The sequence below is a fragment of the Pteronotus mesoamericanus genome, unplaced genomic scaffold (genome assembly GCF_021234165.1).
Source record: "Pteronotus mesoamericanus isolate MK-2021 breed Mesoamerican mustached bat unplaced genomic scaffold, CSHL_Meso_final contig_41, whole genome shotgun sequence".
In the NCBI taxonomy this organism is placed as follows: Eukaryota; Metazoa; Chordata; class Mammalia; order Chiroptera; family Mormoopidae; genus Pteronotus; species Pteronotus mesoamericanus.
The window spans coordinates 8,559,260-8,574,182 of record NW_026555152.1 but is presented as its reverse complement, the minus strand read 5'-3'; the positions used below and the strand labels follow the sequence as shown (position 1 = coordinate 8,574,182).

At 41.5% G+C, this 14,923-nt stretch overlaps 1 protein-coding gene across 1 annotated transcript in view; it reads left to right on the top strand.

Annotated features, from left to right (window-relative positions):
* CACNA2D4 (calcium voltage-gated channel auxiliary subunit alpha2delta 4) overlaps positions 1–14,923 on the top strand; it is a 119,090-nt gene that overhangs the window by 39,577 nt on the left and 64,590 nt on the right. Inside the window, exons 20-23 of the mRNA XM_054577194.1 lie at positions 9,984–10,045; positions 11,230–11,297; positions 13,518–13,563; positions 13,665–13,762. Coding sequence (XP_054433169.1) covers positions 9,984–10,045; positions 11,230–11,297; positions 13,518–13,563; positions 13,665–13,762 — 274 coding nt within the window. The remainder of the gene's footprint in view (positions 1–9,983; positions 10,046–11,229; positions 11,298–13,517; positions 13,564–13,664; positions 13,763–14,923) is intronic.

The window sequence follows — 14,923 nt, the reverse complement described above, 5'->3', positions numbered from 1 at the left end:
TGGCACTACTAGCAGCCAGTCTTAGTTCACAGCTTAGCCTCACCCAGGCACCTCCAAGCCCACCATAAGTAGCAACCATCTGTAGGTTGCTTTGTACCTAATGTTGTATAACAACAGAGAGAACACAGGCAGAGTGACCACAGGTATTGGCTGGCCTTGGATGTGCCAACAGCAATCATGGCTCAGCTACAACAGGAGAATGTACACAGTCCACACAGTTGGTGCACCTCAAGTACCCAGCTTGGGTAATAGGGGAGGCTGTGACATTGGACCCTACAGGACACCTACTACATTAAGCCACTCTACCAAGCCAAGGAGACATGGAAGCTTTACCTAATACATAGAAAAAAAGACAAATGGAGGTTGCCAAGACAAGGAGACAAAGAAGCATGGCCCAAATGAAAGAACAGATCAAAACTCCAGAAAAAAAAAAATTAACAATTAGAGAAAAGCAATCTATCAGATGAGGAGTTCAAAACACTGGTTATAAGAATGCTCAAAAAACATAGTAAGAACCTTAATAGCATAAAAAAAATCCAGTCAGAATTGAAAGATACACTAATTGAAATAAATAACAATTTACAGGGAATCAACAGAGGGGTGGATGAAACCAGGAATCAAATCAGCATTTAGAACATGAGGAAGTAAAAAACAACCAATCAGAACAGCAAGAAGAAAAAAGAATCCAAATAAAGTGAGGATAGTGTAAGGAGACTCTGGGACAACTTCAAGCACACCAACATTTGTATCATGGAGGTGCTGGAAGGAGAAGAGAGAAAGCAAGAAATTGGAATCTTAATTGAAAAAATAATGAGAGAAAACTTCCTTAACTTTGTGAGGGAAATAGACATGTAAGTTTAGGAAGTGTAGAGAATTCCAAACAAGATGAATCCAAAGAAGCCCACACCAAGACACATCATAATTAAAATACAAAAGTTCAAAGACAAAGGGAAAACTTAAAAGCAGCAAGAGAAGAGCAGTTAGCTATCTATAAGGGAGCCCCCATAAGACTGTCAGCTGATTTCTCAAAAGAAACTTTGCAGGGCAGAAGGGACTGGCAAGAAATATTCAAAGTGATGAAAAGCAAGGACCTGCAACCAATATTACTCTACCCAGAAAAGCTAGCATTTAGAATTGAAGGAGAAATAAAGAGCTTCCCAGACAAGAAAAAGCTAAAGGAGTACATCACCACCAAACCAATATCACATGAAATGTTAAAGGGTCTTCTTTAAGAAGAAGATAAAAAATGTGAACACTAAAATTTCAATAAATGCCTATCTATCAACAATTAAATTTAAAAAACAAACTAAGCAAACAAGCAGAATAGAAACAGAATCATTTTTATGATTGCCAGATGGGAGGGGAGTCCGGGAGATGGGCAAAAAGGTGAAGGGATTAAGAAGTACAAATTGGTAGTTACAGAATAGTCATGGGGATGTAAAGTACAGCATAGGAAATATAGTAGCCAAAGAATACATATGCATGACCCATGGACAACAGTGTGGAGAATGCCTGAGGGATTAGAGGGGGTGGGGTAGAGGGGGCAAAGTGGGAAAAATTGGGACAACTGGAATAGTGTAATAAATAAAATATAATTTAAAAAACAATAAAAAGAAAAAATTTTAAAAATGACAATACTTTAAGGGACCTTGGGAATAAAATCAAGTGTACCAATATTTGCATCATAGGGGTACCAGGAGGAGAAGAGAGACAGTAAGGGACTGGAAGCCTACTTAAAGAAATAATGATGGAAAACTTTCCTAGCCTGGCAAAGAAAATAGACATACAAGTCCAGGAAAGACAGAGAGTCCCAAACTAGAGAAACCCAAAGAGACCCACACCAAGATGCATCATAATTAAAATGTCAAAGGTTAAAGACAAAGAGAAAATCTTAAAAGCAGCCAGAGAAAAGTAGTTAGTTACCTACAAGGGACACTCTCTGATTAGACTGTCAGCTGATTTCTCAACAGAAATTCTACAGGTCAGAAAGGATTGACACAAAATATTCAAAGTGATGAAAAACAAGGACCTACAACTAAGATTACTCTACCCAGCAAGGCTATCATTTGGAATATAAAGACAGATAAAGAGCTTCCCAGTTAAGAAAAATCTAAAGAAATTCATCACCACCAAACCAGTATTACAAGAAATGTTAAGGAAGTTCATTAAGAAGAAAAGATCAAATATATGAATAATAAAATGGGTATAATTACATACCTATCAATAGTTGCTATAAATGTAAATGGATTAAATGCTCCAATCAAAAGACATAGGGTGAGTGTGTGGATAAAGAACAAGACCCATACATTATGCTATCTAGAAGAGACTCACTTCGGATTTAAAGACACACTGACTGAAAGTGAAGAAATGGAAAAGATATTTCAGGAAAATGGAAATTAAACAAAAGCCATGTTAGCAGTACTTATATCAGACAAAATAGATTTTAAAACAAATGCTGTAACAAGAGACAAGGAAGGATCCAGCAATTCTATTTCTGGGTATTTATCTAAAGAAATCTTAAACACTAATTCAAAAAGACATATGAATCCCTATGCTCTTTACAGCATTATTTACAATAGTCAAGATATGGAAGTAACCAAGTGCCCATTGATAGACAAGTGAATAAAGAAGATGTGGTACATATATACAATGGATTATTACTCATCCATTAAAAAGAATGAAATCTTAACATTTGTGACAACATGAATGGACCTAGAGGTCCATCTAAGTGAAACAAGTCAGACAGGGGAAGAAAAATACTGTATGGTTTCACTTAAATGTGGAACCTAAAAATCTAAATGAACAAAGAAAACTCATATTTGGTCTCATAGATATAGAGAACAAATTGGTGGTTGCCAGATAGGAGAGGTGTTGTGGGGATAGGTGAAAACATGAAGGCATTAAGAAGTACACATTGCCCACTATAAAAATAATCATGAGGACATAAAGTACAGCACAAGGAATATAGTCAATAGTATTGTAATAACTTGTATGGTGTTAGATGGGTACTAGACTTATCCAGGTAATCACTTCATAAATTACACAAATCTCTAATCACTAAGTTGTACACCTAAAACTAATATAGCACTATATGGTAACTAATTTTTAAATTTTTAAGTATATTTAAAATTTTTTTTTACTGGGTGGGATTAACAGCAGATTGAAGAAAAATGGGGTAGTGAATTTGAAAACAGATAAATAGAAATCAACTAGAACAGAAAGAAAATTTTGGGTAAAAAATAACCTTCAGTTACCAGATGTCTAACATAGGTCCTTGGAATCCCAGAAGAAAGGAAAGAATGGAGAAGGAAAAAAATATTCAAAAACTAATGCCCAGCCTTGACCAATGTGGCTCAGTTGGTTGGGCTTCATTATGCAAAGCAAAAATTCACTGGTTCGATTCCTGGTCAGGGCACGTGCCTGTGTTGCCTGGGCACATGGAAGAGACAACAAATCAATGTTTCTCTCTTATTGATGTTTCTATCCCTCTCCTTCCCTTCCCTTCCCATCTCTCTAAAAATAAATGAATAAAATCTTTTAAAAAAGTAATGCCTCAAATATCCTGAATTTAGTGAAAAATATCAACCAACAGATAAAAGAATTTCAGTAAACCCTAAGCTGGAAAAAAAGAAAAAATCTACACCTAAGCACACCTGCTGAAAAAATTGAAGAATAAGAGAAAATTGTAAAAGAAACTAGAGGAAAACAATAATAGAATAATAGCTGACTTCTCATCAAAAACAATGAAAAACCCATAGACACAGACAAGAGTGGGAAAGGAGATGGGGGTAGGGAGAAGAGGGTAAAGATGAGATAAATAGTGATAGAAGGAGGCTTGACTTGGGGGTGAACACAACACAATATACAGATTGATGGATTATGGAATTGCACACTTGAAACCTATATAATTTTATTAACCAATGTCACCTCAATAAATTCGATAATAAGTAAAAAAGAGAAACAGTAAAATAATATTTTTGAATGCCAAAAGAAACATACTATCTACCCAAATTTCTGTATGTAGAGAAAATATCCTCCCCCCTAAAAAGGTGAGATAAAGACTTTTATTGGTAAAATAGAACAGAGTTCATCATCCTCAGAACTGCACTACAAGAATGCTTAAGGAAGTTCTTTAGGCTGAAGAAAAATAATGCAGATGGAAAATCTACATGAGGAAATGGACAGCACAGGAAATAGTAAATATGTGGCTTAATATAAGCCTCCATTATTCTTTTCACTTCTCAAAAAAAAACTTTTTAAGCAAAAATGTTGACATTGTGTTGTAAGCTCTACCATTTATGCAAGTGAAGTATAAGGTTAATGACAACAACAGCACATAATGAAGTTACCCCCAAAAATGTAAGGCTAGTTTGACATTCAGAAAAGTTAATCAATCCGTGTAATTCATCACATTAATAGAATAAAGGAGGAACACTATATGGTCACCTCAACAGAAACTGAAAGAGCATTTTACAAAATTTAACTGGGAACAGTAGGAAACTTCCTCAATCTACATCAATCTGATAAAAAGTCATGTATGAAAAAACTGTCTTTTATAGGTGGAATATTGAACACATTCTTTCTAGACTGTGAACAAGGAAAGGATGTCTGCTTTCACCACTTCTCATCAACATTGCACTTGACCTTTCAAGGACCTAGCCTGTCATAAGGCAAGAAAACAAAATATAAGGCACAAAAAAGTTTTACTGCTTTAATTCACAGACAAGATGTTTGTTTACATAGAAAATCTCAATAATCTGCAGAACTACTAAAACTAATAGGTAAATTTAACAAGTTCACAGAACACAAAATCAATATTATAAAAATCAATTGTATTTTTATATGTAGCAGCAAAAGATTGGATAATGAAATTATTTTTAAGGTTCAACTTCAACTACATTAAACAACATGAAATACTTAGGTATAAATTTAACAAAGATGTATACATGACTTCTACACTGAAAACTACATAACATTGTGGAAAGAATGTCAAAGATAAAATTAAATAGAAAGATAAAACTATGTTTATGGGTGGTAAAATCAATATTTCTAAGATGTACATTCTCCTCATATTGACCTATAGATCCAACACAGCCCCAATCAAAATTTGATCTGACTTCTTTTAGATCTAGAAGAAGGTAATTCTAAAATCTACCTGAAAATGCAGATGATCTAAAACAGCCAAAACTACCTTGAAAAAGAAGAACAAATTTGAATGATTCATACTACCTTATTTTAAGACTAATTATAAAGCTACAGTGACCAAACAGGATAGTACTGACATAGGAATAGAAAAGGAATCAAGAATCCAGATGTGAACTCACATATTGTCCGTTGTTTTTTTCAATAGACACCATGGCAAATCAATGGAGAAAAGAAAGTCTTTTTAACGAATGGTGCTGGAATAACAATAAATGTATGGAAAAAATATCGAGCTATTCACACCATACACAAAAATTAATTTGAGATGAATAATAGCCCTCAATGTCAAAGCAAAAACTCCATTCACCAAAAGAAACATAGGAGAAAATCTTCACAACCTGAGGTTATTTGAAGATTTCTTAGATAAAACACTACAGCACTAAACACAAAATAAAATTTGAAAAATTGTACTTCCTCAAAAGCAAAAGTTCTCCTCATCAAAAGAAGTCATTAAGAAAATAACAAAGCAAGACACTGACTGTATCCAGAATATTAAAAGAATTCCTACAAATTATTAACAAAAAACTAACAACCCAATAAAAAATGGTCCAAATACTTGCACAGACACTTCACAAGCACACATGCCCCAAAAGCACATGAAAAGATGCTCATTATTAGTCATCAAGGATATGCAAACTAAAACTACAATGAGTTTCCATTTCACGCTCTACAAGAGCTAAAATTTAAAAGACTGATAAGGACTTCCAGTCAATATGGTGGTGTAAGCAGACATGGCTTGCCTCTTCCCATAACCACATCAAAATTCCAACTAAAATATAGAACAACCATCACTCAGAACCATTAGAAATCAAGCTGAATAGAAGTAGTCTGACAACTATGGAATTAAAGAAACCACATCCATCCAGACTAAGTCAGCAGGCTGGTGCCATATCTGAGACTCAAGATATCAACTTGGCTAACACTGTTTGACCTGCCTTGGGAGATCTCCAGAGATTCTGCTCTACCCAAATTACTGACCCACCCAAGCTGCTTTTCCATATAAATGGTTGGTCTTAGCTCATGCTTCACAACTTCCTAAATCCTCTCAAAAAAGCAACAGCTGGCTTCAGTGAGCCCTAGACCCAGCACTAGCATCAACCACCTAGATTCACACCTTGAATTCACCTGGGAATCTCCAAGCCCAGCACAAGTAGCAGACCTCTGAGGCTGCTCTATAGCTCATGCAGAGTGGCCCCAAGCAGAACACATGTCGGGGCTCAGTTTGGCCTGCACCACCTGGAAAATCCCAGAGCCTGAACAGCCAGTGGACAGCTACAGACCATATTGGAACACCAACACCCTGCCCCTGCAAAGCTGATTCTCCATGGAAGGTGAAGGTTGGTGGTTAAGTTGTCACAGCCAATACCTGCAGCTTACTGTCCTGGGTAAATCCCTCCCATTGACCTGCCAACAGCAACAAAGCCTCAACTACAAGAGAAGGGAGTACTCAGCCTATACAAAGGACACACCTCCAGTACCCAGCTTGGGTAATAGCGGAGGCTGTGACATTGGACCTTACAAGACACCAACTACAGTAAGCCACATTATCAAGACACAGAGTCAAAGCAGCTCTACCTGATACATAGAAACAAACACAGGGAGGCTGCCAAAATAGGAGACAAAGAAACATGGCCCAAATGAAAGAACAGATCAAAACTCCAGAAAAAGAACTAAACAAAGTGGAGATAAGCAATCTTTCAGATGCAGAGTTCAAAACACTGGTTATAAGGATGCTCAGGGAACTTAGTGAGAACAACAGCATAAAAAATATCCAGTTAGAAATGAAGGATATACTAATTGAAATAAAAAACAATCTACAGGAATCAACAGAGAAGTGGATGAAGCTGAGAATCAAATCAATGATTTGGAACATAAGGAAGCAAAAAGACAATGAATTAGAACAACAAGAAGAAAAAAGAATCCACAAAAATGAGGACAGTGTAAGCAGCCTCTGGGACAAGTTCAAGAGGTCCAACATTTGCACCATAGGGGTGCCAGAAGGAGAAGAGAAAGAGCAAGAAATTGGAAATCTATTTGAAAAAACTAATGAAAGAAAACTTCCCTAACGTGGTGAATGAAATAGACATGCAAGTCCAGGAAGCACAGAGAGTCCCAAGCAAGATGGATGCAAAGAGGCCCTCCCCAAAACACATCATAATTAAAATGCCAAAGGTTAAAAATAAAGAGAGAATTTTAAGTGGCAAGAGAAAAACAGTTAACTACAAGGGACTTACCATAAGACTGTCAGCTGATCTCTCAAAAGAAACTTTGCAGGCTAGAAGGAATTGGCAAGAAATATTCAAAGTCATGAAAAGAAGAGACCTACAGCCAAGATTGCTCTACACAGCAAAGCTCTCATTTAGAATCAAAGGACAGATGAAAAGCTTCCCAGACAAGAAAAAGCTATATGAGTTCATCATCACCAAACCATCATTATATGAAATGTTAAAAGAATTTATTTAAGATAAAGAAGATCAAAACTATGAACAATAAAATGGCACAAAAAAAAACAACCCCACACATATATCAATAAACTAAGCAAACAAGAACAGAGACAGAGTCATGGATACTGAGAGCTTTTGATGGTTGCCAGATAGGAGGGGAGTATGGGGCAATGGGTGATAAAGGTGAGGGAATTAAGAAGTACAAATAGGTAGTTACAAAATAGCCATGGGGATGTAAAGTACAGGAAATGGAGTAGCCAAAGAACTTATGCACATGACCCATGGACGTGAACAATGGTGGGGAGAGTGGGGGGTGCTGGCTGGAGAGGGGAAAGGGGGAAAAATCAGGACAACTTAGTGATTATGCTGTAATAGCATAATCAATAGAATATAATTTTTAAAAGAAAAAAATTGAATAAAATAAAAAATAAGACTGATAACACCAAATCCTGACAAAGATGTAGAGAAACTGGAACTCGTGCATTGCTAGTACAAGTATTGTATTAAAAAAAAAACTTTTGAAAATTGTTTTGCATTTTTTTATAAAAGCAAACACATTTAGCATATGACCCAGCAGTTCCATTCTAGGTATTTAGGAAATGAAATGAAAACAGATGTCCACAAGAAGACTGGTTCAAGAATGTTTACAGCAGCTTTATTTATTATAGCTCCAAACTGGAAATACCCCAGAGGCCCGTGAATGGGCGAATGTAAAAGCCAACAAGTGTATCCACACCTTGGAGTACTGCTCAGTAGTAGAAAGAAAAACACCACTGATGTACCCAACAGCACAGATGGATCTTAGAGACACTACACTGAGCAAAAGAATGCAGGCGCAAAAGAGTACACACTATAAGAATGAGCAAAACAAATCTATGGTGATAGAATTTAGAACAGAGTTTCCCCATGGAGGGATGGGATGGGGATTGATTGGAAGGATATTTTAGAGAATACAAGCATTCCAGTCTTGAATGGGGAAGTCATTACATGGCTGTATACATTTATCAAAACTAATGGAATGACACACTTAAGCTCTGTGCATTTTTCCTTTTTATTCATTTTTTAAAGGAAAAATGTAAAAGGTGTTCTCCAGTTTCGACACTCGAGCCACCCCACCTCAGAGCCTAGGGCCCCCAAGCCCATCTCAGCCCTTGCTGGCTGCTGGCTGCTCCATGGGTACTGTGAGGGAGGGAAACCAGAGAGAGGGTCCGACTGAAGCAGAAAGGGCAGGAGGGTGTCACCAGAGAACTGTTCATTTGGGTTTGTACTGAAGCCAGTTTCCTATAGAAACTAACTGTGTTTTCCATCCCTCTCCCCCATGCCCCTTCCAATATCTTACTCCAAATTCCAAAGTGGAAGAAAAGCCAGAAAGAAGTGAAGGGAATAAGAACAGATCCTGAGCCAACTGCAGCATGTGGCTTTCCCAAAGACACATGTGGACCAGACACTCTGTGAAACTTCAGAGCCCAGAGCAAATCCTGCTGTTCCCTGGACCCACTTCCATCTGTTTAAAACACACTCACAACCTCACAGCAACCATATGCAAGAAATGCTATTGTTAACCCCAGTTTACAAATGAGGTCTCTGATGCTTAGAAAAGTGAATGACTTACCCCAGAGCACACAACTTAAATCCAAATCTGTCTCATGCCCTCCCCTTGACCTCGGCCACTGTATATACTACCTGATGCTCTAATTTATGAAAATTCAACTGAAACCTAAAAGTTGGCAGCATTGAAAGGAAAAAAGAGTTGTAAAGGGGGCTAGGCCTTGGGAGGGGTGTAAGGGACAGAATGGTGACCCCACTCCCTCTCAGCTGTAGTCAAGAGAGGGGAGGGTTGTAGGTGGGTTGGACACATATGAGCTCCTGAAGCTTTTAGCGCCACCTAGATTCCCTGCAACTGCATAAATATTCAACTCTGATCTGATAGGCAGCCTAGAGTCACTGTCCACACCTGCACTGTCCAATACAGGAGTCACTAGCCACATTGGCTATCTCAATTTAAATCTCTCTTAATTAAAGTTTGAAAATTCACTTCCTCACTTGCACATATCAAGGCTCTGTGGCCATATGTGCCTGGTGGACACTTCATGAGACAGCACAGGTCTATCCCTTGGTCCTCCAGTCAGGCCACCCCCGAGGGTTGAGGTTTGCTGGGCTTGTGGAGATTCTGCCCTGCGGTGCCCACAAGATGAGGCGCGCTGGTACCAGCCAAAGAAGAGAGAAGTGAAGGAAGTGGCACAGACCTGATGAAACCCCAAGCACATTAGGTGAGGAGGTGGGTGGCATGGTTAGGCACTCTTCTCTCCAGCAAACATCCTTTCCTTTCTCTTTCAGAAGAGAGTTCTTTTCCTGACCAATGACTACTTCTTCACAGACATCAGTGACACACCTTTCAGGTGAGAGACACATGTTTTACTTGCAGAGTGGAAGGATGGGTGGAGCATGAATACTAACAACACAGGGTAGAACTTTCAGGTCTGGGGATGGATTTACTCAAAGTTAGTTGGCAATTTTGTGGTAACAGTAAGACCTAGCTCTGCATTCAGGAAACTACACTAGGCCTGCTTTGCCAGTGTAGTCTAATGTGCAGAGTCTGGAAGTATGGAACCAGATTGCCTGGGTTTAAATCCCAGTATCCTCACTTACAGGCTGTGTGACCTTTATCAAGTTACTTAACCTCTCTGTGCATTAGATTCCTCATCTGTAAAATGAGGGTAGTAATAGTAGCTACTTCTTGACAGTATTGTGAGGATTGAATGACATAATCAAAGATCTTAATTCACGCAATGGTAAGCAATTGTTAGATGAAAGATCAAATGTGAAGATCTCCTAAGTTCCCTCCAACTGTATAGATATTTAACTCCAGGCAACATACAGATTAGGAAACAAATAGCCCTTATCTCTGAATTATCTCACTTCTCAATGGAATTTTGTAAAATTGCCAATGCCCAGGTCCATCCAAACCAATTTACTCAGAATTTCGGGTGTGGGGTCCAGGCACAGGTATACTTTAAATCTCCCTGAGTGATTCAAACATTTGGCCAAGGTTCAAAAGCAATGTCCTACCATCAGAGAGAGGAAGGCACACAGGATTCACTGGGGGTAAAAGATTTTCCTATTTGTGGAGCCCTGTAAGACCTAGAGACCTTTCTACATTTCAGAGGGTTCCTGAGAGGTTCAGGATGTATCTTGATTAAAACGGGAGCTGAGGGGCCCTGGCCAGGTAGCTCAATTGGTTAAAGCATCGTCCCAACACTCCAAGGTTGTGGTTTCTATCCCAGATGAGGACACATACAAGAATCAACCAATGAATGAATAAATAAGTGGAACGACAAATCAATGTTTCTCTCTCTCTCTCTCTCTCTCTCTTTCTCTCTCTCTCTCTCTCAAAAGCAATAAATAAAAATTTAAAATGGGACAACCTGTGAGGCCAGGGGCAAAGGGGTCTTGGCATGCATGCCACATGCCATGGGCATGGACAGCTCATAAACTTAGATTTAGTGAAGGACAGGACATGGACTGGGACACTGACTTGGACTTGCTGTTTGATGAAAACATGGGTCCTCTGCTCTCTCCACAGTTTGGGAGTGGTGCTGTCCCAGGGCCAGGGAGAATACATCCTTCGGGGGAATACATCTGTGGAAGAAGGTTGGTCAGTGCCCAGTACTTATGGACACTTTGGAGGGAAAAAAATGGATGTTCCTGGGATACCAAGCAGGGCCAACCCAACCCAGAGCTGATACGACAACCTCCCAGGTCCCGGGCTTGGGAGTAGAGTCTCAGAGCCAGGCTGCAAGACAAGGAGGGATCTGTGTGTCTCAGGCATCCTGGGTGTGTGGGATCTGCCAGTCAGCCACCCAAACTGACAGAGCCTAGGACTTGCCAACTTTGCATTGTCAGGTGGCTTTGTTGGACCAGAGGGGTGGGCCTCAAAAGGATGTGTTTCTTTGAATAAAGCTGGATTTTACCTGTCAGAAGACTCTACAGAAGGCATGAGGAAGGAGGCTGGGAAGAGTGAGGAAGGAAATCTGTAGCAGTCTGCTCGGATCGCTGTAACAAAGCACCACACACTGGGCGACCTAATGAGAGAACCTCATTCTCTCACAGCTCTGCAGGCCACGCACCTTCCAATGGCACTCCTAGCTCCTGGTCGCACACGGAGTTCCTCACCTTGCACTGCAGCTCTACAGTCTCCCCTCCATCATCACAAGGCTTTTCCCCTTGTTTGTGTCTATTTTCCCTTTTCATAAGGACACCAGGCATCTTGGATTAGGGACCCCTAATGACTTTACCTTAACTTGATTGCATCTGCTGAGGCCCTATTTCCATATCAGATCACATTCACAGGTACAGGCAGTTAAGACTTCAACTTATCATTTTGGAGACACAGCCAACCCATAACAAGGAACTTATGGGAAGTGAACCTGAGAGGATGGCGGAGAAAGACCCCACCCTCCCTGATGCAGCCTGCTCAGACCTGAGCACCTTGACAGAGCAAAACCTGTGTCCAGGGCTCCCAGTCCTTGGGAGATGTGGTCACAATTCTGTTCAAAGCCCACATTCTGTCCATTCTCCCTTTACCATCCCTTCAATGTATCTCGTCTCTCGTCTCTGCCTCTGCCCTCAACATGGCCACTTCTCTCCTGGATAACCACAGCAACCTCCAGCTAGTCTCCCTGCCTCCTCCTTTCTTTGAATTTCTTTCTGCCAGAGGGAAGTTTCTAAAACTGCTAAACTGGATTGTGTTGCTGCTAAAGGACCTCCAATGGCCTTTGGCTTTTTTTCAGTTCTCCACACACTAAGCGTCAGGGTCTTCCCATACACTGCACTTTCCCCCAAAATGCTATCCCCTCCAACTCCCACTGTCTTATCCCAGCTACTCGCACCCACTCCTCAGGCCCCAGAGTACAGGCCACTCTCCCGGAGGCTGTCCCCGGCAGCCCCCTTCCCCGCCCAGGCCAGTTACGTGCCCTGCTGTGTGCTCCCACGTCCTCTGCTTTCACCCTTTCACAGCGCGTGTCCATTGCTGTTGGAACACTCTCCTTCCATTTTCCACTGATCCCAAAACAAACTTCCTAGGTCTCTCTGGTGTCTTCCTCCTTTCTCTGCTTTTCTTCCTCTACCCAGATATTCCCATCTTCATCGCTGCAGAAGACAGAGGGTACTACCCCTCACCCACTTCGTGGGAGAGACCAGCCAGTGGTCCAGCAGCTTGAAATCATGGGCTTAATGGGCTTACGGAGCTTACCATGGGGAAAGGAGTGCCACCCTCTCACTGTCTGCCTGTGTCTGTGTCAGTCCAGGACTTCTTTTGGTGATGCCACAGATGCCCGCTTGGCATGTCCATCACCCTTTTCTTCAATGTAGCAAAACTTAAGTTGAGCACCTATTTATTTTTAAGCACTCAGGATGCTCAGTAGGGTGGGTTTGTTGTGGGGTTTTTTTTCATTCACTCAAACAATGTACTTAGCCCATGGTCAGTGTGCGTGCTGTGCCGGGCATGAGGCTATAGAGATTATACAAAACAGACATGGCCCCTCTCTGGGCTCATCTTTTGCCTGGCCATTTAGCTCAGTTGGGTGCAATGAAGCTGCAATCACTGGTTTGGGGGGAGACATAACAGGTGGGATTTGGCCATGAGGCAATGGGGAGAAAGAACATTTCAGGAAAGGGGAACAACATGGACAAAGGCGTGGTCTGTGCAAACCCAGCCCTGTCCTGCGGGTGAGTTTTTACTCTGAGCTGAGGACAAGGAAGAGGAAACCCAGCCCGGCCCTGAAGGAGCTTCCCTGCACATGTTTGTAAAGAATTCAGGTGCAATCCTCACACCAGGGTGAGCACCATACCGAGAGTGAGCTCTGGTTTCAGGCCTGCACGACCTGCTGCACCCGGATCTGACCCTGGCTGGTGACTGGTAAGTGGGAGCCTCTGTCACTGCACAAAGGAGGGGGGCAAGGGAGGGAGGGAGAGAGGGAGACACAGTTTTGTGAGGTAACTGACTCCCCTGGGTTCCAGGACCTACTGCATCACAGATATCGACCCAGACCACCGGAAGCTCAGCCAGCTGGAGGCCATGGTCCGCTTTCTGACGGGGGAGGACCCAGACCTGGAGTGTGCGTGCTATCCACCCACTGAGGGCTTCCTTCTGGGACCTCGCAGTTCAAGGCTTTGTAGGAAGGGAGGGCTGGGGGGGATGGTAAGAGAGGGCTGTCACGTAGCTCTATCCTGGGAACACACTGATGGCTTAGGGAGGACAGGGAGACTTCAAAGACAAAAGCAGATCCACCATCAACATGGGGCCAAGCTGGTGACTAACTGTCCCTAGAACTGTGGTATACAGGCATATCCCCATGTCAGGGACTAGAATCTCTGTAAACCTCTTTCACCTGAGCACTATTAAGGCCTTGAAGGGACACTCACACAGTGTGAAGGCATCTCCCTGACCATCCGATCTGTCCCTACCACCACCTCACAGTGGGCCCCCATGCCAGCTGACCTCCGAAGTCCTTAATGCTGCAGAGGAGAGCATTTGACCAGACAGCCTCTTATAACTTGTAGTCTATGAGTATTTTCTAACATCCATAACAGGGAACTTATGGGAAGTGAACTTGAGTGGACGGACCAAATCCCCCAACCCATACCACAGAAGCCCCATTCCAAGAACCCCACTCTCAGGGTTGGGCTCTTGCTGTGAGAGAGCAGTGCCTGGAGAGAGCAGTTTGCAGACTAAATCTTAAATTCCCCTCCACTAACTCAACTGGTGTAATTATTGGGCCACACCCTCATCATGGTACTACCTCTCTCTCTTTGGAAGAAGAATCAGGTCATTTTTGTCACATTAAGTGTCCTCACCAAGAGAAGACTCCACCTTCCATGCTATCCCAACACTCATTCCATGAACAAGTGTGCACTGAGCATGTCCTCTGTGCCAGGCCTGGGCAGGCACTGTAGGTACAGAAATGACCCAACCAGGCAAGGCCCTTTCTCTCATGGAGCTTATAATATCAAGGGAAAACCACGCGATGAAGAAGCAAGCCCATGCATGTAGGTGGTGGTTGTTACAGGTTGTGCTGTATAGGAAAAAATTGGGCCTACTTTAAATGGATAGTCAGGGAAGGCCACCTCTGCCAATCAGTGTCACTTACTGCCCAAGTGGCTTCACGGGTACAGGGCCTCCTTTGGGAGTGAAGAAAATGTTGTGGAACTAAACAGAGGTGATGACTGCATATCATTGTGAAGGTACAAAATGTCACTGAATTATATACTTTAAATTG